At 40.6% G+C, this 26,932-nt stretch overlaps 1 protein-coding gene across 2 annotated transcripts in view; it reads left to right on the forward strand.

The window, feature by feature from the left end:
• Window positions 1-2,253: 2,253 nt before the first annotated feature.
• The window catches only part of pdzrn3b (PDZ domain containing RING finger 3b), a 74,835-nt gene continuing 50,156 nt past the window's right edge, over window positions 2,254-26,932 (forward strand). The window contains exons 1-3 of one of the 2 annotated variants that reach the window (XM_086041492.1): window positions 2,254-3,121; window positions 6,412-6,498; window positions 7,975-8,082. In XM_086041492.1, coding sequence (XP_085897618.1) covers window positions 2,408-3,121; window positions 6,412-6,498; window positions 7,975-8,082 — 909 coding nt within the window. In that variant the 5' untranslated portion in view covers window positions 2,254-2,407. The remainder of the gene's footprint in view (window positions 3,122-6,411; window positions 6,499-7,974; window positions 8,083-26,932) is intronic. The other variant, XM_086041493.1, reaches the window with a different exon arrangement.

A 26,932-nucleotide genomic window follows, 5' to 3' on the forward strand; every position in this document is an offset into this window, starting at 1 on the left:
TTGCACAGCCAATTGTAATAATATTAATAAAATGTAATAATAAATCCACTGTATTTGGTAACTAATATGTTGATGTGATTGGGTCATGCTACTTTAGATCCACGAATACAGTGATTATGCTTATGCAATTCGAAGATGCAACAAGATGCTCCATCCGTAAAACCTGGCAGTGCCTGAGTAGTTAGTTCGCACCATCTGTCAGTGTCATTGATGAGCCCACTGAAGCCTCGTTGATTCCTGTGAGACCTTTCCAAACAACCAGTTACTCATTCACAAGCCACAAAACCCGAGCCACAAAACTCCAATTTCCACTACCACCAAAAGTAGCCTACCATAACTGACAATGACAACGATTTTAACAATAATCAAATCATGCCTTCGCCAAATGTGGCGTATCTTATTATAAATGATGCAGTGCTGTTAATAACTTCAACAATATGGCTTAATTATGTGGGAGTTACAGGTGCAAGAGAAACCGCAAGGCGAGATCAAATGTGTTGTCTGAAGCAGCCTACATCATGTTTTTTCACAACATGAAACGGCATTTGGAATGGCAATAACTTATCTGGCAGTTTCCAACATGACCCTCATGCTTTTGTCATATCTAAAAAAGGGTGATGATTTTGAGATGGCCCAACTCCAAAGCCTTACAAAGTACCCACATAGCTGATGCAAAGACCTGTCCTGCACATTGCAACAAAGATGTCTGGTAGAAGTTCAATAATAGCAACTAAAAGTAGCCATATCTAACGGAGCCAGCATTCTTTTGGCATATACATGTATTTATTTGTTGATTGTTAAGGGTACACACACACACTCGCACAATGTCAGAGAGCTCTCGACATTTTGCCATTTTGAACAGGTATGAGGAATTTTAAACATCCCCTTTGCATACCTAAATTCGAGCCAGCTCATTACTGCGGACTTCCCAGAGAAGCCAAAAATGAATCAGAAATAACATACAGAGTCACTAAGACTATTGAAGAACAAGTAAATCACTACATTGACATCTTGAAAAAAATAAAAATAAAAAAATCTATTTATTTCCTTTTTTGCAAAACAAATATAAAACAAATCTCAAATCACATATCGTATCAGTTAAATAGTTTCTATTAACCTTTACAGAAACATACTGTACATTAATCTGGCAATTTCAAATGCTGGTAAATCAAGACAGCTGCAGCATAAACCTTTTAGTGGGCTAATAAATTTGTAAAGCACTGTGCTTCACTGAACGTCATGATAAACTATGGGAACATGCAGTTGTGATCACAGTCTCAAAGGTTTTCTGAAACATCATGAAAGAAGTGTGGGATATATTAGAAGCTGCTCTCACACAGAAACTTTGGTGTTATATCATATTCATGGCAATCATTACAATCCAGGTACATTTTTTTCAGATTTTAAATGCATTTCTCCTCAAGCAAGTTTTGTTGAAACGTGAGTCCTGTTTGTGATGGTTCTCTAAGTGTCCTTCTAAAGTAGCTCATGTTTACATTCTGTATATGTTGTGTCTTTTTGAACACTCATCAGGTGAAAACGGTCATTTTCGCCTTAATAACGAACGCTACAATAAAATAGCCTTTTCCTGCTTTATAGAGATATTGCCTATTTTTCAAATTGATTGATTGATTGGTTGATTGATATACAGGGTACTAAAAAATGTCAGGTGGGAAATTATAGACGGGGTGACATGGAGTTATGTCAAGAGAGCAATTATGATAAAACAGATTCTTACACCGTATTTTAGATAATTTTTTGAAAGAGTTTAAAAAAAAAGATGTCTCATCTGTTCTCATTAGGACATTTTTTCCCCGTTGGCTATTGTTTATAACTGACTTAAGGACTTTTGTACCTACTTGTAAGTACATTTCACTTTACCTAAGGAGTTCAATCAGTAGCTTCATTAAACTAATACTTTTATCAGTAAATTTGTACACAAGTATCTGTACTTCAATAGAGACTATGAGTAGGCTACTTTTGCCTCTGGTTATTCGTATGCATGACAATGGCAGCGCTGATGTCAGTTTCATCAGCATTAAAAACAACAACAACATTGCATCAGTTTGAAGAACAGAAAGACATTGATTACAAATCTGGAAAATTGTTTATTTTAAATAGCGTTCTTAGTTTTCACTTCTTTACGTTTAACAGTTCTGAAGGTTAACTTAAACTAAAATTGCGATTCTTTTCTTGATTCACAAACTTCCGAGCTGCACTTAAACGCACCAAAAACTCTGTCAATTACTGGAGTTGAGTTAAGACTTGAGTTAGACTGCGAAGCCCCTAGAAGCACTAGTTGGTGGGTGCGAGCGCTCCTCCAATGACCAGCTGAGAACGGCCCACTGCTCCGTCTCACGCCGCGGGGGTGGGGAGCCCAGAAGTTTGGACTCGGCCTCGGTCAAACATGGGATTCGAGCTGGACCGCTTCAATGGAACAGTCGACCCGGATTTGAAATGCAATCTGTGCAATAAAGTTCTGGAAGACCCGCTGACTACTCCGTGCGGCCACGTCTTCTGCTCGGGCTGCGTTCTACCTTGGGTCGTCCAGCAGAGCAGCTGCCCCGTCAAATGCCAGCGGATCTCCTCCAAAGAGCTGAACCACGTCCTGCCTTTGAAAAACCTCATCCTGAAGCTGGAGATCAAATGTGACAACCATGTGCGGGGCTGCGATGCGGTGGTGAAGCTCCAGCACCTGGCCGAGCACGCAGGGATGTGCGACTACTCTCCGGCCAAGTGCGGGAATAAAGGATGCAACGAGGTGCTCAGCCTACGGGACGTGGATGCTCACATGCGGGAAACGTGCGACTTTCGAGCGGCCGGCATCTGCGAGCGCGGTTGCGGCTTGACGCTCACGCTGAAAGAGCAGCGACTCAACGACCACTGCTGCGTGAGAGCCCTGAAGGCGCACAACGGCGTGCTGCAATACAAAATGATGTGTCTGGATAGCGAGTTCAAGAAGCAGACGATCGAAGCCAACAAGAGGGAGAAAGCACTTCTGGCGCAACTTTCCGCCGCTCACGCTGAGCTGCAGATGACGGCGGTGAAATACCAGAAGAAATTCGCGGAGTACAGCGAGAGGATCGACTCTCTCACCAGAACTGTGACTTTCTCCTGCAAGGTAAGAGGGGAACGACAAGCAGCCCTCAACATGGGGTAGACTTGAGTCGCAACTTTTAAAGTCTCCAAAACAAACGTATTTTGGAGTTGCTATTGAGTCCTAACCTGATTAACCTGAGGTCTTTGTTAGAGGTCAGCGGTTGCAATGCTCCGTGCTGTCTTCTTTGAGACATGGTTGTCAGCTGTGCCTCTGGCCAGCTGGCAGTCAAGGGGGGAGGGCCAAATATTTACTGCAGGTCTGTACACAACAAGAGCCAGGTTCCACTTATGTCGGCTCCTGGCAGCATGCTTGTTTGGGGTCCTGTCATCCCAGGGTGACCTTTCAGTGCGACAGTCATAACAAACTAAATTGCTGAATCTAAGAACAACACTTTCAGCTTCAGGCGGGAGACTTTGGGAAAGATTAGAGCAGTTTTTCCCCAACGCTCGTAGTTTACGTTATCAAAAGCTCATGGCCCACCACCAAATAAAGATTGCACAAAGTGTATACAGTGTATATAGGTATATTTGGATTCGTTTTTTTGTTTGTTTTTGGGGGGTCAGGCCCTCACAAGTCCCCACCCACCCAATTTCCATGTCTTGTATGTTTGTCAGTGTTTTGGGTATGAATTGCAGGGCAACACCTGCGACCCTAAATCAGTGGTTTAGAAAATGCAAAGTTCAATAGCAGCCTTGAGTCAGCTAACAGCAGCACTATTCTCCTCTAACACTAACTGGACACTCCATACTAACACCATTTTCTTTTTTGCTGCTGGCGTTCAGGGGGAGACAGACTCAATATTCGCTTCCATGTTCAGTTCAAACCGTTCTAAATAAGTGCGTCCATTTTCAACCACCCATTCGTATCCCTTTTTATTTTAGGTTTTTATTCATGCAGTGTGGGTGTAGCTGTCTGTGATGTGTCCTAGTAGACTGGTAATTGCACATCAGATGCACTGATGTAAGGCATGGATGGACTTGCTCATGGTGGTATCAGACAACTTGCTTGCTAGCACAGCTGCTTGTTATCCTTCCTTTGACAGCGTGTCACAGTTCCACTGAGATATACATTCATCACATCAGTTCCAGTGTAGTCCCCTGTTCTGGCAGGCCTTGAACAAGCATAAAAAGAAACGACAATTGCTCTGGAAGTGAGCCACAAGAGACAGCCAATTGTTTTTCTTTTCTTTTCTTTTAAATAGACGTTTATGGGGAACAGTAAAGCCGAGAACGCTCTCAGAAGACACCTTCGTTTTTGTAATTGTCACTGATCACGTTTAAAAATGTATCAGTTACATTTATGGTGACGCAATATGACTTTGTATTTGACCTGTGTTTTTAAGAGCATATATATATACTGTATATGTTCACATTTATATTGGAATTTTTCACCTCCACTTTGTACATTAGAAAACAGAATTAGCGTGGAATAATGAAGCGATGGAACACCTTCTATAAGTGCAGGTCAATGAAGGGGGGGTTGTCGGTTGTTGGGGGGCAGATGCAGGGGCAATGTTGGCCAAAATCTGCCACGGTCACCCAGCTGCTCTGGACAGGAGTGATGGAACAACATGATTCAGCCTCTTTTTATTGGGTGTATGAACCCTTTTCCAGTTGACCCTAACCCTATTACATCACAGTTGCCCCAAAGCAAACCGCATTGCAGAGCAGTACATTTTGTACGTTTCATATGCTTTTTTTCCTATTACAAATTAAAATCAGGCCATTCATTTTGAAAATGTGGTAATGTGGCTTCATGTGTTCAATTACTTAGTCAAAGGTTGGGGGATGGAACTATAAAGCATGTGCAGATCTTAGTCTGGTCCAAATTAGCAACGTGTTAGAGTATGAAACATTTATCTGCACAATTTTTTTGTCAAACTGTTGACTGACTGTACAGTATGTACAGGACTGAACTAGGAATGACATTTTAATGTAATGTAATAGTGTTGACAAAAATTGACCTGCACGGTCATTGATTTAATTAAAGATGCAGGCCCTATCCTGTCCCTATTTATTGCCTTGTATTAGTTTGCCCTGTACTTTATCAGTTATGGTTTTATAGTTCAAAAGAATGAAACACACCTGTGTTAGTTTCCAATATATATACAGTAGATAACCAACTGAATCAATGTTTTTGTACTTGGACAAAGAGTTTATTCAAGACTACAGTACAGTACAGTACTTCAATGTGTGGCTGGAAGTTCCCTTTTATTTCTAGCACCTGGACATACCTGATGCTTTAGGAAACACAACCTCCTGAAGACATTCTTCTCATTTAGGGATGCAACCTTTGCGAGAGTGTTTGCAGATGTGCAAGAAAATGCTCCTTAATTACTCCGAGTTCATTCTAATGTCTCGCCGACTAAACGTTAAAGCACCTACAAAATCCATCCAATTTGTTTCAGGGCTTTTGGCAGATACTTGTAGCCGAGTTGCACAGGACAGCTTTGTCTTATTTTTGAACTTCTTGCCCTCTGCACTTTTTGCTGAAGTGCCTGCCTTGCCGAGGTGAAAGCACGTGTTGCTAATGGTGGCGTGATACAATGCAGGGCTGCGCATTCCTCAACGGCCTGACAGCACATGATGGCCTTTTTTGAGTCTTTGGCAGTCAGGGCACTGTACATGCCGATAATATCTGTGCTTTATATTTAGTCAGCGTAATATGTATGGAGTGTTAGCTTGGGAGCAACCCAGTTGCTCTGTAAAGATCAGCTTATTAAAGCTTCGTACACAATTGTCCAATATTGTCTGGTTGTGTAAAATGTTGAGTCCACATTCAGACGTTTAAAAAAAGTAGAATTCATTCTCTGTCATTTCCAGAGTGGAAAGTAACAATCGATAACGTGTTGTAATTGTGTGTTTTCCACTTGCGTGTTTTGGTTAGTTTACATTTTCACGCAATTGCTACTTTTTCGGGGCATATCAGACCACCAACCAGGAGGAGGAGATATTGTCTCCTGAATGGTCATAAAACATAGCAGTCAGACTATGTTCATGACAAAAGAAAATACAAATTGTGGATTTAATCTTTCAGATGCTAACGAAGTTGAAGTTTGAGATGATATGATGAAGTCATTTATCAAAATCAACCCCAATGACTTGCTTGACATCATGCACAATGTCGCGTCGACCTCTAGGTTTTTGTTACGTATTGGTGTTCTATTTTTCCCTAAGATGTAGTTTCCACTTCAGAAGATCTTCATTTTCCTATTCTGTAGATATGTTCTCTAAGTGAATGTGAGCCAATGCTGGAATATTCGAAGTCACCTGCTGCATTTATCCACGTGTCTCTCCTCTATGTGTCCGTAGGAAAGAGACACTAAAAGTGTGGCAGTTGTCCTTCTTCGTGAGGGCGGATCGCTGGGGTTTAACATCATGGGAGGAAAGCCATGTGCGGTAGGTTAAAAGCAGACCGTCTTGGAGGTTTCATCTCCCCCCTAGTGATCAGACAAGTGTCATATGTCAACCCAGGAATGTAAAGCACACACTTGAAGCACCGCAATCCTCCCGTGGAAGACTGAGTTAAGATGGTCCGGCATGTTTTCTGCCTGTGAATGAATTGGACTGCGTTATTACGTTTCATTGTGCTGATATTCGGTTCAGTTGAGGTTTAGGCACATTACAGATTAAAAAAATACTATAATTACTTTTATGAGCGTTAAATACGGGGTCATGTCTGTAACCTGACTTGTGCCTGTAATTGAGGAAATTTTGGCGGTGAGGTAAAAACCAAAGGTTGCTTTGTCTGGTCTGTAATTTCCCGCGCTGTTATGTATTCTAATTCAGGTCTGAATTTGAATATGATGCCACACACTTGGAATAAAACCCGTTAACACGCGAATTGTTTGTGCTGCTGCGGAAGCAAAGTGGTGCTATCGCTATCTGTTTCACTCGGACTCCACTCAAGTCTTAACTAGCTTTCCATAGCCACGGAGACGCCATTTTCTGTGGCGACAAAGATTATGACATTGAAACTTTTTATGACAGGAAACTATAAAGAGATTGAAGCATAAAAGTCTCCTTTTTGCCAACGCTACTTGCTGTCATGAAAGGCCCACGCATCGAGCCTATAAAAGAGCTGACATAATACTTGGCCTTTGCTTTTTCTACCAACCTCAAAAACCAACAGTCTGTGGAAGAGGCTATTCATTAAGATAGGGAGAGCTAATGTCCATTTAGCTTCTGACATACGTTTTTCATGTGGCTGTCGTTTAGGAATGGCTGCTACCAGCAATCAGCTGCCAGATTTTGTGGTCTCCACTCGACCTTGTTTGTCTGCACATGTCATGGGTTAGTCGTAGGGCAAAGAGTTTGTAGAGTAATTTGCAGTGGAGCAGTGTCAACACTGCGACTGTATGCTGCAGTGTACGAGGAAGAAAGCAGATTCTTAATTGTTAGTTATAATTTGGCACATGAGGACTTCAATGAAAATGCGCTTGCACTGTGGTGCACACAGCATGTGCACTTCATGATGTTCCTTCTGAGTTTTCTCATGCCCTGCCTGTTATGGTTTTGCAGATAATCATGCCACAGCGTGGATGTGTTATATCACAAACTTAAATGCACGGCTAATTAAAGGGTTTAACATTAAATATACTTCCGTTCCGTTCTTATAATTTTGAAAACAAGTACCGGTAACTTTCATTCATTCATCGTGTTTTTTGAACTAGTAATTTGTAACTAGTAGCCTTACAAAATGAGATCATTTGATGTGGGCCCATTTTAATGGCGGCACAGTAGGAGTTTAATTGCATGTTCCTAACCCCCAAAACTATTTTTTTTTTTTTCAAACATAGCCTACGAGCTGTAAATTTCACAGTCTGCATATGTCATGATCACTTCTGAGTGTGATGTATGTAATTTCCTCCATAGGATGATAATGACAGCACTTCAAATGAGGGGATCTTTGTGTCCAAAATCATTGAGAGTGGACCAGCCGACAAGGAAGACGGCCTTCAAATCCACGACCGGATTATTGAGGTATGTGACTCCCGCTCCAGTCATGCAAAAGGGAAAATTGCAAATGATATTGCAGATGGGAAGTTGGATGATGTATCATGCCTATCAACACTCACTGAATATTTATGTCTCAGTGAGCGCACAAATCACATCAAAATGACAACATGACACCTCAAATCAGCATTTTGGGATTTAACTGTTGCCAAGAATATGAGTCCGGTGTGCAGCGGCAAAGCGTTCTAACATTGAGTTCTTCAGTTCAACGCTGCAGACATTGCAGCTAGACCAAGATTACATTTTACTTGCCAGAGTGGTTTTACTTTTACCTGAGTATTTTTGTGAAAACCAAAAGATATTTTCACTCCGTTCCATTAAGGATTTTTTAAATCTATCTACCGTGTCATTCTTGCACAATCTACAGAGAGATTGTACCTCGGGCACTGTCACATGACTTTGTTTCACTAATCCAAAGTAACCATTTACGATGTTTGACTCCACTTGGCCAATCATAGAGAGCCAGGGGGCTGCTCGTGAAAAGTTTAGGATCGCAGATAGAGGCCCTTTTATAATTAGAAGCGGACCAGCCTTTAGACGGGTTCTATATTTTTCACCCCGGAAAAAATATGGCGAATGACGGACGACGGAAGTGTACCCACGCTGCAGACAGAAGACAGATAACGGACGCTCAATTTGTAGTAAAATGCCCAGCTCAATGCCCTGCAAATAGTAATCGCCTATAGGTCGGTCCGTCTATCATTTTAAACGGGCTTCCGTGTGCGTTTCCGTCGACCAACTTTGTTGCGTTGATTTGCCTGTGTAATTGCTGCCAAGTGAGTCTATTGTGCTGTTTCAAGAGTGTAAACATCGAAAGTTCATTTAAGACTATTTCTTCAGGCGAAATTTGTGTTAATTTTATGTTATTTATGTTTTAATTACAGTGATATTGTTTGGCAAGATCCTAATTTGCACATTCCTAATGTCTATTAGTCCGTCATGCTTGAAAATTAATACATAAAAGTGACTCACACTTGAATACTTTAGCAGTAATTTCACTGGATACTTACTAAATCTTACCCAAGTAATTATTTGAAGTACTACCTTTGACTTTTACTTGAGTCATGTTATTGTAAAATAACAGTGCACTTGAGTAAAAATTTTGGGTACTCCATCCACCTCTGGGCACAACAAGTTGACTCTTCTCAGTGAGAAAGAGTCCAGTGTCAGCTCTCTCACTGCAATGATGCTTACGAAAGATTGACAGAGTGAGATCCTACTCGCTTCTTAGCAAAATCCTGTGTCAAAAGGCCCTCTAACCCTAAGGTCAACTTGTGCGTTCAAAAACTCAACTAACACAAAGCTTGCTTTCATGGAAGCGTTGTCAGTCCCAATTTTACACAATGGCTTTACTGAACAAAGGAATTACTGTGGATTACAAGTGTGGATTTCCGCACGCCGCAAGATGACAAATATGGTTTGTCACAGACTTTGATGTCAAACCTCGATGAAATTGCCCCAAGCATTTTGACCAATGCTCCGATAAAGATGTTTGTGGGAAACGCTTAGAAGAAAATACTCCCCTGTCTGTCATTCCTGTGCTAGAAAACTACATGCTTACATAGAGGTCGCGGGACTCAAATGATGATGGAGAGAATGTTGTTTTCAAGTCCATAACAATGATGTTTGTGCTCACTTGTCAGCTGTGTACGTAATTAAAATGATGTTTGCAGAAGTACAATAATCTATCCGTCACAAGGAACTGAGGCTTGGGACCTGAGCCTCAGAATGTGGTAAAGAGCCCCATGAAGTGTCAATTCTTTGAGGGGCTCAGGACAATGTCATTGACTTTTGTCTCCTCCCATCAGCGAATCACTCGTATGATCCATTTGGCACAGTTTTTACGCCTGATACCCTCCCTGAGGGACTGCCATTTGTTCAGCAATGGTGGCAGATTTCTGCAAGGCAGTAGTATGTACTACTATACTACCAGTGCAGTGTTCAGTGAGTTTTTTTTTCCCTCGTCGACTAGGGACGATTAGAGGGACGGATGAAAACCTACCTCCGTCCTTGCTTTGTCCGTCCTTTTTAAAAGAGTTCTCGTCCTCCGTCCTACCATCTTCCCAGGGAGGGAATTCCCACCTTTGCTGATAGTAGTGGTGGGTCCTGTTTCGAGTATTCTCTTTTTGGCTTGCTTGAGAAAATACTTCAATGACATATACTTTTAAAAGTCACTTCAAACACATCATGACAAGCTTGCAATTGTATTGGTTGTACGGTTGACGGAAGGTGAACTCCGGTTTGCTATGTTTGCTTTATTGAAGAAACTGAATCCATATTGCCCAAACAATATAGGCTTGCCTTTCTGGTTTCTCTTCACAGTAATAAAAATAACCTACAGTATGTGTCTATGAAAGACTGCAAGCAATAATTGTAGCAATTACAGGCACAAAGCAACCCTTTCATTGGCATTAAGTGTCAAGTAAAACAACAAGAAACAGCCTACAGCACGTAACACCTGATGAGGCAGAAACACCAGCACTGGAGTGGAAGTGTTAATTCCAGTAAGTCTATATGGATGTAACATGTACATGATGAGCCACGGCTCGTACTTCTACAAGAGGCTCTTAGCGACGGGGTGTGATAGCAGATGGCTTTCCTCAAACGGAGCTGTTATGAATCAGCACATGAATGCACCCTTGTTCAGGCAGAAAAGCTTGAGCGACGTTCACATTTTCTAAAGACCTTCACAAGATGAAAAATATTAGCCATCGGGTAGCCAGATTTTTTTTTGTCCGTTTTCACTTCTTTAAAGTTTTCTTTTTTGATTTGCAAGTTAAAACACGGTGTTTCCCTTTAGGCTTTTAATAGAAAGTATTACTGTGAGGTTTTACATGGAAATCAGCATACTGCTTTTCAAAGGCTAATTTAGCCACCTAATTGTGACCTGCCTACTGTACATCAATTAGACAAGCCAAATTAAACCTTGATTGCCAATCATCACTTCAATATATAATGTTTATTATTCAAATATGGTGTTATTTGGTTAATCAAAACAAGTACAGCTAGCACCAATTTGCTATTCTCTTAACTAGTGTGTAGGTAAGGTGGACTCATAGCACGCTCCCAGACATTGTAAATAGAGACCGATGAGCAGTATAATTTCATTACCCCAAAACACAAAACAGGGGTGGGAAAGAATATCAAAATCGTCATGTCATCGTGTGCCATACCACGGCTATCCGATGTCCAAGTACTTAATTAGAAATCTTTGTAGCCTTCTCCATGTTTGTTATGCATTCATTCTGTACAGTGTAAGTCCACTTAAACATGATAAAACACAAAAGTTACGACATGCAATAATAGTTACAAAAGCTAAATATACTAAAATGACATATTGTTTTTTTTTTTAATCAAATATCTAATTTTCTTGCTCCTGAAAAAAAAAGAAAATAAAGAACATGTTTTTATTTGTAGTTACTGTATGCAGTCAGCTTTGCAGTGTTGACAGTAGGTGGAGCAGGATACACAAATTCACACATTAACAAGTCAAACTTGAAAGTGGACACACCTTACAAGGTTTTTATTTTAAAGCAATATATTTTATCCCAATTCAGACTTTTGTCATAAAAATGACCTTTTTGATTTTTCCAACTATAAAATGAGCAACGTGCGTCGCAGTCCAACAGTGTGTGTGCCTGAGCTCTTCATGATGAAGGGGAAGAGTTCTACGTAGGCAAAGCGTTTGAAAGAGTGTGAAAATAGGAAGAGAATGGTGACACCTGGACTGCCGTTGTAAATGTCACCTTGTAAATCCTCAGCAAACATTCTTGGGTCACAAAGGGCAAACAGCAACAACTACTTTAAAATAAACGGACACAGTGAAACGCCAATTCTAATATGGCAGGTATGGCTTTATGTGTATGCATGTCTTTTAGAGGAGAAGGAGGGGGGGCCAGCCAGCAGGAATGTGTTCCAGCTAAGACAATATTTATATAAATGTATACACTTCTGAACTGCTGAGTGCAGAATGGAGGGGCACAATTCCACAAAAGAACCTTTTATTTCAGTCTTAACAAGGCCGTGAGGCAAATTGTCGAAAAGCACTGTCCAAAGGTTGCAGTCGTGTTCGTGTCTGCAAAGCTCCGGTTTGTTACAAATGATGGTTTCTCTTTTAGCCACTGTTTGGTCTCCAAAATAATGTGTATAAATGTGTAAATAACGTGTTTGTATCATAGCTCAGCCCCTCTTAGCGCCTTACTCTAGCATAATGAATATATGTTTAAAACGGTTGACCGCATCTGGTGATGTAAAACACAATCCAGCTAAACTACAGAATATATATTCATCATGATTTACTATGTTACTATGTTTTTGCCTAATTTGCCACAACTCATTCCCAAAATCAGATGGTATGGGGGCAAAATGTACACGTTGCACTGAAATGAACTGCTTAGGCCTGGTACACGCGGGAGAATTTTCCAAATCTCAAAAGCTATTTTTTTAATCAGTGATAGACCCCACACTAAGACAGAAAATCAGGTATTGAACTGTTTTGGTCGTGTTGTGTGATCTGTGTTACAGTTTGGCAGTGTTAAAGACCCTATTTCAGGGAAGCAGTGAGGTGAGGTAGGTGTTTACTACAAAAAAAAAAAAAATCATTTCAAAAGAACAAAAAGGTCAACAAGGTGCTTGGATTAATAAAAAAAAACCCAAATAAAGTCCAGAGTAAGGTTCAAAGTACCAAAACAAAAACACTCAGCATGGAAGGACAGAGACAACAATCAAACAATGAACCTACAAGGACTGAAAGAAAGCAGGGAACAAAATACAAACCAACTGACCACACAACGAAAAACACCTGGACAAGGCACAAGTGACTGACAGAGCTGATTGGAATACGCAAGGGACCGGCTTGACGAGCACAGGTGAACGCAAAACAACCTAACGAGACACACGGCACACAAGGAAAACATACCAAAACTAAATCTAGCCAAAATCTCAACATAGAGCAACACACACATTCAGATACTGCATCACTGATCTTGAAACAAAGTCTCACACTTGAGCTCTCCAAAACCAGGAACAAAAACTCCCAAATTTCCGGCAATATTATCTGAGTGTTTCTTAAAAAAGACTGAAAGCGGGAGTGTTGTACAATGGCAATGTTGGCAAGAAAATACTTTTAAACCCGAAAAAAAGACATCGAGGAGGGCATATTTTATTTACCACCGTTTCCTGTCATTAATTGTCCCCACACATCAGGACTTATTGTGTACAAATCTACTCTTAACACAGCTAAGACATAAAGATAATCTTATAGGACGATCTTATAAATTAGGTATAAGATAGTCGGGTGTTTGATATCCTTGGTCAAGAAGGGGCAAACCGGGACAAAAACATCCCAATTGTCTTCATGTGCGCGCTCGGCCTTACCTCATTAGTGCTGCAAAAGAGTGCCTTTGAAGTTGAATGATGTCTCTACTGTGGACTCCAATTTTTAACCACCACACAGCTGCAGTTTCTTACTTGTCACTTGTGCTCCGAGTTCCGAACTTACCCACAGTGCGCCACTAAACACCCTAAACTTCCCTGCAGTTCCTTAAGTATCAAGTCACCGTGCAGGAGACAGCTTTTAAAGCACGTCAGCCAGGCCAGGCCGCACTTAACAGTTCCTGACAGAAATGTAAATTGAGCTTTGTCGTAGGTATGCAAGCCCCTACGGCTTTATTTTTCATTTGTTTTCATTGTGCAAGGGTTAAGTTATGGCGAGTTTGTGGAGATGTTGAAACTAAATGCCGCGTTAGCAACCTCACGTTTTTTCTTTTGGACATTCCAGATGTTTTGTTTTTTTTTCACTCTGTAATGCCACATTATTCATTTTCTTTACAAGTGATGCCTCGAGTTTTTGGAAGATTATATTTCGAATATATTTTAAATAGCTCCTTAAATTACATTTTCAACTAACCAAGACATCTTGGACAGTTCCATACCTCTAACTGAACAGTTCCGGGAAAATCCCTTTTTGTTCAAACAATACTGCTGACTCGTTGTTTTATGTATGTCCTTATTAGTTGATGGGAGGATCGATTATGATACATCTAGATTGCAATTCTTTCGTAATTAGGTGTAAAGATGCTCCGGAAATAAATGCCAAGTGCAGAGTTTTGCAGTTGCGTTTCTTATGAGTCTATATAGCATTCCTTTGGCGTAAGAACGTGACATAATTTGACGCCGCACATGGCATCCTCAGCAGGTCTTTCCTCCATTATTTTGGAGCTGTGGGGCTAAGCGGAACAGACAAGCAAGTTATTTCCCTAAGGAGGATCACATGTTGTTTGGTATTCCGAGGCAAGAGGCAGTTCTTTGTCAAACCTTTTATTGGATTTTAGGCTCTTTGCACGCTATGTGTTTACTCCCCTGATGAACAACCTGAATGCGGTCTTGCTCCACTCTGGACCCAGACAGGATGAATCCATCCCAGACTAAGCAATCCAAGCCTTGTCGGTAGCCACATCACATTCCAGTGTCCCATGGTCCAGATGAGGCAGGAAGAGGACATTAAATCAAATTTAACTTTAAAGAGGCTATACTCCGCTTCTGGTGTTAGTGGCTCTACGCAGAGCTAGTTTTAGGGAGTGAGGACAAGCACATCTTTGTTTTCTAGTGCTCCTTATGGGGGCGAGGGGGGATTTATAAGATGTGTAGTCGTTTCAGTGTGGAGATGGTGTGAGGTGAGCTTACGCCTCACTCCAGCCAGACTGCAGTTTTTGTCTGTGTCCCACACCACACACACACACAATATCGTATTTTCCACTCACTTTAAACCGGCGGGGTCTTCAAAGGCAAGCCGGCGCTTGATTTCTGTGGAGACATCCAGTCTGGGTCTACTGTAAATGTGTTTGCTCGGCTGCGACACAGCCATTGGCTGGCTCCTAGTTCTTAGGGGGTAGTGGGTTCATTTATGACACCTAAACGCCTTAAAAAGGTAGCAGAAATAGACAAGTGTAATTAAAGAAAATTTTCTTGCCAGTCAGTCACTGGCCTTGTGCAAAACAGATCGGCAACAATCGGCTCAGGTTGCTCAGCCAGCTGCTTCTCATGTCAGCCTCTGACCCCCGAGCACAGACTGCCCACTGACTCCTAATTAACTACCCTCAATTAAACCCTAATAGGCTGATTAACAGACTGGCTGTAATGGCTGTTTCCTTCCCTCCCGGCGCTCTACTGAAACCACCACCAGGCTCGATGGCTCTTTCTACCTTCCTTATCTCTGGCTCTATCTGGGTCAAGATGGTTTTAGCATGGAGCGGGTACAATCATATCCCCATCCTGTTGAATTCCTGTGGGTTCTAAGGCATTTTGTAATGCAGACTTCAAGAAAAAGAACGTATCCAGCACATTCCCAAATTTGAAGTGGACATAATTTACAACAGCCAGACGGCAATTGAGTTTTCATCTGACCTGAAATTGTAGTAAAATGATGGTCTTACTATCAGTTTTTGCCATTCCAACTCACAAATGGTAGCTCTCTTATAAAATGTAGTATGTTTGACAAGCTTCCTTTCGACAGCAGGTTAGCGCTGTTTTACCCCAAAATATGAAACTTAAGTATTGCAACATGGTAATGATCTTCATCATGTTGGTTTGTTATTTTTATGTATGATTCCACTTAGAACAAATTCTTGCCAAGCACAGAAAATGAATGGGGATTGGCAATGGATGGCCTGAAAAGTGGAAGGCTATCTATTAAATGAAGAAACGGGCTGCCAAACCACAGAGGCGATGTTCGGAATAAATCAAAATAGTCTAAGCATTCAATTCATGATTCAAGGCCAAAGTTGTATATTTCTCTTCAAATTTGACTCAGTTTGTGCCAACATCTTGATAGTACACTGCAGTCGGGTGTATACCCTTTACAGATAAGATCTCCAACACTCCAATGAGTTTAATTATATTAAAATTATGATTCAGGCTGACAGTGAATCAAATATGTTTTTGTTCAAGAGTTGGGCTTTCAACCCTCACTAATTTCCACATCAGTCAAAACATCTTAGAGAAACTGCTTAAAATGTTATTGCTTAAAATGACTTCATCTTTTTGTTCCCACCGCAGTGTGTGACTTTAATCTCTACTTGTCCTTCATCTGTTGCTTCAACCATTTTAATTCCGGAAAATAACTTGACTTGTTTACCCGAAAATTTATTTATTTATTTATTTTTTTATTATTACTTTTTTTTTACAACCTCCTTACTTTCTACCTAGTTAGAGATTAAAGGTCAGAGTACTGCTGCATGCTTTCTGCTGCACTTAACACACACATTTTGGTCCACATTTGAGTCACACAATGATAAAAAAAAATGTGCTGGGACATGTTTCCATTATGTAAAATGAATAGGACCAGTATATCGATACATTCAACCCTTTCACTACTTCATACCTGCTATACTGGGGCAATGGCCAGCACTGCCACCAACAGATGTTGAGTTTCATTTTGTAACATTCCGCTAGGACTTCACAGATGTAAAGAATCTCTGAACATAATTGGCTCTCCTGTACAAGACAGATGTTCAGCAATATCTCAGCTAATTGGACTACATCAACTCCTTTCCCAGTGATACATGTGCTAAAGCTGCCTGTTTGAAGCTGCCACCGCTCGTATTCTTCCAAGACTCTCTCGAGGAGGTGGAGAGGTCACTTCCATTTACCCGCCAACTAGTGGAACTGGTGCCCGCTGTGCTGCCTTTTCTCATGCAAATGTGTGCAAATAGATAGAGAGCGCTGTCTGTTAGCGTGGCTCGACGCCTCTGCCTTGCCGCTTTGCATTGGCCTTTCTCTTGCTCCCTTGAGAGAGATGTTTCTTTTTAAGTTTTGCCTCATTCAAGACTTCCTCTTTCCTTTTTTGACGAACAGCCAGGAGCTAGCGAGTGGCTCATGTTGTATTCCCCCCCCCCGCCCCTCTTCCTCTCCTAGTTGGAAAAGTACCTCTACAGTGAGCTCTTTCTCAATGCCCCCCACCCCCCGCCCCCTAAAATACACAAGTGGTCCTGCTGCAAGGCATATTTCCCTGTCTTAAGAGTCCTCTTATACATTCATGGTGGTTTATATTCTCTATGGAGAGCATTTTACATTGTTACAAAACATTGTTATGATGTCTTTTAGATGTAGATGTAGGTTGGTGTGTATACACATGTGTATATACACATGTTACTGCGTATATCTACATAGGTTTGATTCTAAATGTTTGCCGTCAATGTTATACATTAATGGCCACATTATGCCGCCGCCCCTGTGTGACCTATATCTTTGCTACTGTAACAACGAAAATTTCCCCACTGTGGGATCAATAAAGGCATTCTTATCTTATCTTATCTTATCTTATTTTGCACTGTTGTTTGACAATTTATTCAGACGGACATTTTTTTTTAACAGTTGCTTTTATTCGTTGTGTTCTTACATCAGTGCATCTTGCACCTGGGGCAGAAAAGTTTGAGCCCATCAATTGCTTTCAATTCTGTCATACGATAGTGCTTTAGCAGAGAAAATAACTGTCAGGTTCAGGAGACGCTCAGGACCACCAAGTGAGCCTGCAGAGACCTGTGCCAAGATCAACGCCAAGGTGTCAAGAACGATATCTTCATTGCCTGCTCATATGCAGAATATACAGAATGCTGTATGTAGCGTTTAGCAGTACAAATACACTGCCCGACGTGCTGAGGCAGCCTTTCGTCTCCATATTGCAAAGGCCAAATGGTTGATTGATATGTGCAGGTGGTAAAGTATCTTTCTGAGGAAGCGTTCCCAGCTCAGTTGAAAGGGAATATTTTTCTCTCATTGCCGTCTTATGAAAACAGTAGCCTCAAAGCACAAAGCTAAAGCGGGCCATGAAAAGAACAAGAAGTGTAATATAACATCTAATGTCTCTAACGTCATGCCTATCCTGGCAGGACAATAGGCTTTTTAGTGCTGCGCCATCCGCCCAGCTGCCTTGGGCAGACTTTTAAACTCCAGAAAATTAAACCTTTTGTCACTGTAGTTTTCACACACCCTCCTCTATGTCAGTGGAGCGATGGAAAATGATCAAGGGAGGCAGCAGGGAAGCCTTTATTTTGCTATTATTTCAAGTGCAAAGTCTTTTTTTTTTTTTTTTTTTTTTTACATGTTACATTCTTAGTTCACTGATTTCCCTCGTCACAAAGTCACATACAACGTCATAAACCTTCAACAGAGCTGGAGCCGATTCAAAACAGATATTTTCCAGTTTGATTTCATAATGGCATATAGCCTTATCCTACCAGGACACATTTTGCTGATAAGTGCATACAAAACATGGAAAATATGAGAGCATGTGAGCTCAGGATTCCACCTCAAGACATACTGAAGTAGATAAAGCCACAAGCCTAGCCTTAATATTCTGTTGGAAATTTGACACCATTATTGAATTCAATTACAGAAGCTCTGATTTATTTTCTCATGGCATAAGTGAAAATGTGAATTTTACTATCTTATACACTTTGCGGTCTTTTCTGGAAAGGGAGTCTGTGTGCAACAGCAAGTCTTCTATATCAGGCCAACAGCTGCTACCTCTCAGCAAAGGCATGCTGACTTCCCCTCACACTTGATCTAACACATGGCCCTTTACTTTTGGGACTACGACTTGGAAAATAAAGAAAACGCAAACACTCTATTTTATCTCTCTAGTACATAAACACCGTGTAATATGTCTGTTGTCCTCTTTTGTATCATTTGTTCATGTTTTTGTGCTTCACAGCTGTCTTCCTTTGCAACTCTTTTAGTGTTTTTTTGTTTGTTTCTTGACTGACATTCCTTGAGCTGAAAGCAAGAGAGCAGATCAAAACAAGGCCTTTTATATGATTTAACTGATTGTGGCTTTGGGTCTCTTCGGGTAGTGCGACTGCACCTCCGTCAACGACCTCCTTAAAGAACAAAACCGGGACAGCTGCCCAGTACAAACTCAAACATCTGTCATGCAATCTACAACCTGGTTTTGGTTAGGCCTGTCAACGTTTGGTTGCCCCGTGTTCTCTTTCTTTTTGTTGGCATGCTAGGATATGCCTGCATGTCTTAGCAGCTCACATAGTTGTTGGTTGCAATAATGTTTTCAGCGTTTTCACCACATTTGATACCCGCTATGAAAACACAAACCCTGCCTGGCATTTCTTTTGCCTGTAGAGGTTAGGCAAAATGAAAGCCTCTCTGTCTCAACCGGACCCCCTCCGAGTTCGGTACCTCCAAGAGACTAGTTTGCTTCTGCACACCAGACCACAAATGTAGCACATAATCCTGACACACTGCCCTGCCTTCAGAAACAAAAAGCATTTTCACATCCTACATGCCAAATTTCCATTTCCAAAAATCGGATATTTCACACAATAAGAAATGGACTTGCGTTCGCTTTTCAGTTAGCCCAGAAGCTGAACGCGTTCCAGACTCGTAATATTTGTCACATCGCATTCAGAGCCTTGTGATTATTTTGGTGTGGTGGTACAAATAAACCCAGTGTGGGGCACGACCTTCCTAATTTGAACCAAATGTGCTGGAAATTGCAACCTTTATGCTAAACCCTACAGAGCACAAATGGTGAATTGGAGCCATAATATGTTTTCACACTCTTCCACAAGATTACGTCAGTAAGAAACAGCCACGGTTAATCGACAGAGGAGTCTATTGATCCATTCTCATTTGTCAAAGCTCACCACTTCAGACTTTTTTTTTCATCTGACCGAGATGTGTTTCCAAATCAATGAGTCAGTAGAATTGTATTTTCCCTGCATGTCTGGCTGAATGTTGCACGTTTCTGCAGTTCAAGTTCTTTTTGTGCTTCTCAAATTGAAACGATGCATTTATGCAACTACTGTCCATTTATGCAACTAAAAGTCAATGGCCATTAAACTGTCACCGTTGGCACCGGTGTGCTCACAGCAAGCACACATTGGAGTATTTTCTTTTTGCAGAGTAGAAAAAAAAATAGATGAACTGAACTGTTTGAGGTAGTTAGAATGCTTGGCTTTGCACTGGTTTGTTGGGCCAGTGAAAAGACACACAATCAGCATCATTCATAAATGCTACTGTGGTTATATTTCTTCGTTCTGTTTCAGCCACACTAAGCTGTTTGGCCACCCGTGAATTATGTTGCGCCATGCAGAAAGTCTAGGGGGGCAGACTAAAGACTCCACTCTCGTTGACAGAAGGCTGCAGCTTTGCCTTTCCCAGGAAGATTGCTGAAATTACTAGTCGTCGCTCTCGACATTGAAAGCATGACACACTCTCATCTCACTGTCTCTCCTTTCCTCATCTTGATCCCACATTTATTCACTTTTGCTCTCCAAGTTCTGATTAATCAAGTATGACTCTCCAAGGAAAAAATGTAGCTTTGTGGTTCTCGTCCTTCATTGCTTGTTTCTATGACCAAATATGGAATGTTTGGAGGTAAGTCGGCAACATTTACAAGGCAATTGTAATCCTTCACTCAAACATGACATGGAGTCTAAAGAATACAATATACTTTATTTGATGTTGAAGTGGAGCATGTGTTTGTGAGTAATGGAGGAACACCACTTGAGAGGATATAATTTACTTCACCCAGAGGGATCAAGGAAGCCTAGAATCGCCTCGTCGTGGTGTGTCCCGGCTCTTCCCGAGCAACCATCGCACACAGGCTTTCCCATCTGACTGAGCTGTTTGTCAAGCTCCTATTCAGAAAGCAAAAGTCAACATGAAGAGGAAAATGGCCCTCCCCTCATCACGAGAACAGGAGTCTTTCAGTTGGAACCAGAGGAGGAACTGACTCCCATTAATGCATGATTAATTTCAGTCAAATATTTGATCATCTTTCAAGGGTATCTTGTCATTTGAAAATGTAATCTGTAAATCGTAAACAAGATAATTTTAAAAGATGGATGAGGGGATGACCATGCCCAGAGATAGTGATCAGTGCAGACGTAAGCTTTCACCAAGTACAGTTAACTTCACAACATCAACGTACTGGTCAGATCAGCAAATGTGTTTCCACCACGGGGTGTAAAGGCAGGACATCAATAGATGCTTCACTTACGTAAACCAAACAATGTAAAAGTAATTTGTCACTTAATTAAACAAAGAAAATAAACAGTGCAGAGCGTTGACATTAACAGTAAACAAGAAATACGGTTTTATAGCCACCTTCCATCGTGATCCACAATATTGATTTAAGTATCGCTTTTTGTTTTCTTGCCAGTCCACGCTTACATTTCATTGTCAACACAGGATGCATTATTTGTTGAGCTTCCACTCGTGCAAGTGGTTATCCAGTGTGCTGGTTCACAATATTGGCTGTATATCCGAATCAATGTATGACATATCCAATGGATTTGCCATACGAGCAAGTAGAAAGTGTGGCATATCAAACTTGTCAAGTCTGTAAAACTTTGTTTTTAGGTAGGGGAAAAAAAGAGTTTTATGATGTAAAACGAGATGGGACAATGGGTGGTTATTGCATAATAGGGGCCTTAGAAAACGTTCCTTCTACAGAAAGACAGCCACAGAACTGTATTCACATAAAATCATAGAGACAAAAATGGGACACAAGGGACCGGGCCGACTAAAAATGCAGTACGGACACGAAAACCTAACGAGACAGACATGAAAAAAGGGAGACAGAGACAAAACTAAATCTAACTAACCTTTTTTTTTTCCCTTCAAAAATGTTTAAAGCAAAGTCGGCCCAAAAATAAAATCTTTACAAGAATATGTTGTATGCAGCCCCACTAGTCAAAACACAGCATTCTGATTGATACTGTGTTTGTGGAAGATGAGTTAAGTAGCAAAAGCCACCCGTATTTGTCCATCTCAGGGTATGGCCATTTTGTCACTTGCTGTCGACTGAAAATGACATCACAGTTGCTCAGGGCTCAGATAACGACCAATCATGGCTCAGCTTCAGAAAACAGGTGATTGGTTGTTACCTGAGCGCTGAGCAACTGCGATGTCATTTTCATTTGACAGAAAGTGACAAAATGGCCGCCCCCTGTGATGGCAAAAAACAGGTGGCTTTTGCTGCTTGACTCTTAAAGTGTTCCAAAAACACCATATTAATCAGAATTCTGTCTTTAGATTCGTGAAGGTGCAGAGAACATATTATTGCAAAGAAAACAATTTGACTACCCCTTTTAAACTTGTTGCTAATTAGCTGCACTGGCTCTGAATAAGTGGAAAAGAGCACCATTTTTTCACAAATTCAGTTTGGGCTTATGGTTTGCCAATAACATTGTTTCGTCTCAGTCAAGCCGCAGTTTAAACCATTAGACTTGATTAAAGAGAATAGTCACATAAAATTGTGCCTGTTATCTAGCTGATGAGTGGGCACATCAAGCTCCCATGCTTTTCGAAAGCAAACTATCATTCCTCAGCTCACGTTGACCCCAGTGATGACACGGCCCACATGACTCCACGCCAGGAGCATCCAATATGCTTTTTGTGCACGAAACAAGCGTGTCATTCCGCACATTCCTGAGTGGAATCTCTGTTCTTTCAGCATGACCTTCAACTTATCTCTCCATCAGAGCTTGTCTGCTGGGGAGAGAACAAAGTGGAGGAGTAAGAAGGTGCTAGTGGTTGAAAATTCCAGTTTTTGAGTCCAATGTCACGATGGCACCATTATCATGCAGCGTCCATGAATTTATATACTATAGTTTGTCTTGGAAACTTTCATCATATTCTGGGGTTCCATATTAATAACACTTGTGTGTAGATCTCTGGGCGCTTTCCCCTGGTAACTCCTTCCATCCTAGTCTGACGAGGCAGCTGGTTTACACACGCCCACACACACCCACATTTACACACTCACACACACACACTGCAAATGATTAGTCTTGATTGCTGGTTTGTGTCGAGAACCCATAGAACTGGCTCTGTTGTATTTTGTCTCTCGCTTTTTTTTTTTATGTTAATGCTTTATATGTGTGGTTTGGATCTGTGTGTGGTCATGATTTGCCAACTCTGACAGCCAGCTTGAGCCGGAGACTTTTGGAGTGGGAAAGTCTGCGCTGTATGTTTTGTAAGAATGGATACTTTTGACTATTAAATAAGATTAAGTATGCCTGCCTGGTAACCCAGACTGTTAGATAAACAAATGACTGTGTGGATGATATCATAGTTCTGTTAAAGTGGCAATAATGATTGATGATGATGATGACATCTAGAGCAAAGTGTGATGGTTTTAGTGGCCCTGCGAATGTGAAATCACATCAGACTGGAGCAGAATCTTGGCTACTGTCAACTTTAGGTTTGCACTTTGCTATTTTTCAAATGTCAACCTGACACAAGGAAGTAATTCCATCATTTTAGAAGGTTAATTCTAAATTGCATTTGTCCAACAGACAAGCCTCAAAAGTATTACTGTCGCTAAGTAATTTGGATCTGGATTGAGGTGGTGAGACCAGCTACTGGCTTTAAATTTGAGTTTTAATTCTCGAGTGTGATATGTTGACTGGCTCTTTTGTGCTACTGCACGTTCACTGCATAATCTGTGTGCCTGAGCAGATACATCATAAATGATAGCTCTGTGTCGGAAGCATTGGGCAGATTACATTTGCGTGGCAACGCAGAAGCTGAAATCTGACTGGACAAAAAAAAAAAAAAAAAAAAAACATATATGAATATTATATTATTGTATTGGAAATAAATTATTGCCATTTTATGTGAATAAGACAAATGTAGGTCTGTGCTTCTGATAATGTTTGGGCCTTGAAGGCCCTGACTGCATACCACTGTCATACAGTATGCGCAGTCGTTCACACTTAACTCATTCTATCCCAATGACGTATTTATATGTCATTTCACAGAGGGTCTGAAAAAGTCTGGTACTGAATGAGTTAAATGAGAAGGGTGGAGTCAAAATCACTGATGAGAATAGCATTTGGCATTATTTAGTCACAAACCCAACTGGCACATGTCATTGCTATAGTGCAAACTTCAGGGATCATTGGTGTTATTACCTCATGTCTGCCCCTGAGATTTTGGTATTTCGTTCAGTGAGTGCAAAGGTGCAGACATTTCTTTCCAGCCACAAATATCAACCTTATGTTGCTGAAAGCGAAATGATTTCTCTTTATTGTCCCGAAACACAAGCTGCGGGTGGTTCAGATACTCAAAATGCTGGTGTGGTGATGAAAAATGATTGCCGTCTTAAATTGAACAGCGCACTGCCAAGATATTTAATAGTATTTTATACTGGCTTTGCATCTTAACGTTGCAGAATTAAAGTATATTGTCAAACAGTTATGTTTTAATGGTGACTGAAAAAAATCATTGCTTATTGTTATCTATATAAATGCATTTTAACTGCCGTTGACACAATGCAATGGAGGCAATAGAACTGGTCACACAAGCATCTGTGTTGTTTTTGTCTGGTGTCATACTCCCAGCGATTTTGCTGTTGTGATTTCTTATTTTATGTCAATGGGGGCAAGTTACAGCAGTTTAGCGCCTCTTTAGGAAAGAGCACAATATGCTGAGCACATCATGAGCTGGCTCTGTGGATGTGTTCAAGTGTCTGAGTAAATCCTTGCAATCCTTTGCACATAACTTCTAGAGACCTAAAGCCTCACAGTTAAACGCCACAGGGCTAATTCCTGAAAGTGCACACTTGCATACAGCTGAGACTTCATCAGTCAAATCCTTTACATCATTCAAATTACCAACACATTGTGTCTATTTAGCTTTGGGAGTGGTGCACAGTTGGAGGAATATGATGTGCTGGCATGCAATCAATATTTATATTTGTGTTTTATTGCTCTAACTGTTCAGGCTTGCCATTCACTGTTGTGCTGCCAGTCTTATAAATCATCCTGAAGGGTAATTGATTACCTCAGAAAATTAGCGGTTTTGAAAGTCATTTTGCAAGATCTGCCTCAGTGCAGACCACAATGAACTTTATGCTGAGATGTGCTGTGCTCCACTGTTACAAATTATGAGGCATATGATTTTTTTTTGTTCATTTTTCTAGTCGTTGCAATATGCTGTACGGTCTTTGTTTCAACAAATACATATTGAACAAAGCCACCATGATTACAACAGTTTATTTTATTTTTTTGCAAACTACTGAAAAAAAACTTGTAAAGAATTGTCATATTGATGTCATTCCATACATCAAATGCTTTTTCGACCGTAATTTTCAGGGGTGTCATGTTTTCCATGTCTTCTTCTTGCTAGGTTTTTGTGTCCACTTGTGCAGGTCCAGCCGGTCCCTTGTGTCTACCAATCAGCTCTTTCAGCTACATGTGTCTTGTCCAGGTGTTCCTCATTGTCTCGTCAATTGCTTGTCATTAGCTTTCCTGGTTTCTTTCTGTTTTTGTCGGTTGATTGTTTGTCTTTCGTGTCTTTTTCCGGTTTTATTTATTTTTTGCTTTTGTTAATTTTGTGTTTTTGATAATCCGATTACCTAATGTGTTTTCTTCTTTTGGAAAATATGGTAAATACATTTAGTTTTTCAGTACATCTTGCCTTTCCTTCATGCTTCCCTGCAATTGGGTTTTCAACACTGCGCTCCAAACCATGACAGCCCCACTTTGATATGACTTGAACAACTTTCCCATCTATTGAAATTACACGTCCATAAATAGTTTTTGCCTGTATATCATTTCAGGATGTAAGAATTGCCTCCCATAGTAAGTGATTTCGAGGTGCACTATACTGCCATGCACCCTCATAAATCTTCCCTTTAAGAATACTCCACAGGTTCTCAAAATAGTTGAGGTTAGGAGATGATGGTGACCACAGCAGGAAGCTTCAATGCTATCTTTTGCATGGTGGGATAGTGCGTTGTCTTGCATGGTAATTATTTCACTGCGGAAAGGCAATATTGTTCTTTTTATATCATAGTAGGACATTGTCACGCCACCTCTTTGCAGAGGTCATTTTGACAACTTCAGGCACCCTAAAAGGGCCTACCCTCTTACTCCCCATTATTCCAGCCCAAAAGATCACATATTGCCTTGTCAGGACATGTTGGGTGTCCACCAGCCATGTAGAAGTCCATCTGTCTGGACTATTTGAAGTGCACAAGCAGATAAAAAAAAGTATCTTTACATATTTTTTACTGCATTCATTTCTCATTTTGAGAAAGTTTAGGAGTTCCAAAAGGCAAGTTTTAAGCATGGGTATAAGCCTTTGGATCCTACATGGAGATGTTACTTGGACTTCAGTGACACCAGAAGCTTCAAGTAACTGCTTTACAGCACTCTCGTTGCTTTTTAACCGCTGCTTTTGTACGACATCTTTATCATGACGAACTCATTTGTGTTACGTATGTTAATGGGAAAATATTTTTCAATGTGCAGTGTTTTCATTCCTTTTGCAAGACATTGGACTACCCCCGCGCATTTCATCAAGTGAGAAGAGCCTTCTTTTACTTATGCTCTAATGGAAAACTGGTACTTATAGCCACCATATTAATAGATAGAGAAATGTGCAAAAAAAAAAACAGAAATACATTTATACAATACAATACAATTTTATTTATATAGTACATTTCATAACAACTAGAGCTGTAACAAAGCACTTTACAAACAATACAATAAATAGAACAAAAACAATAAAAGGCTGTGATACATGTATTAATAAATATAGGTATAAATAATATATAAAATATAAATAAAAATATAAATAAATACAGCCAATAAATTGACATAAAACACTATATACAATTTACTAAATCCTGCATGCAAAAATCATTTGTGTAGTGGTTTTGGGTTGTCAGGTTAGAGCGTCTTGCCTACCACCAGAAAAATCTAACATGTCGTGACATAGCTCAGTGCTTGAGTTGAAAGCTCAGCATGGTCACTTTACATTGCCATACAAAGCACATTGGACAATGCTC

This window comes from Filicampus tigris, chromosome 9 (assembly GCF_054856515.1).
Source record: "Filicampus tigris isolate MCC_2025a chromosome 9, RoL_Ftig_1.0, whole genome shotgun sequence".
Taxonomy (NCBI): Eukaryota; Metazoa; Chordata; class Actinopteri; order Syngnathiformes; family Syngnathidae; genus Filicampus; species Filicampus tigris.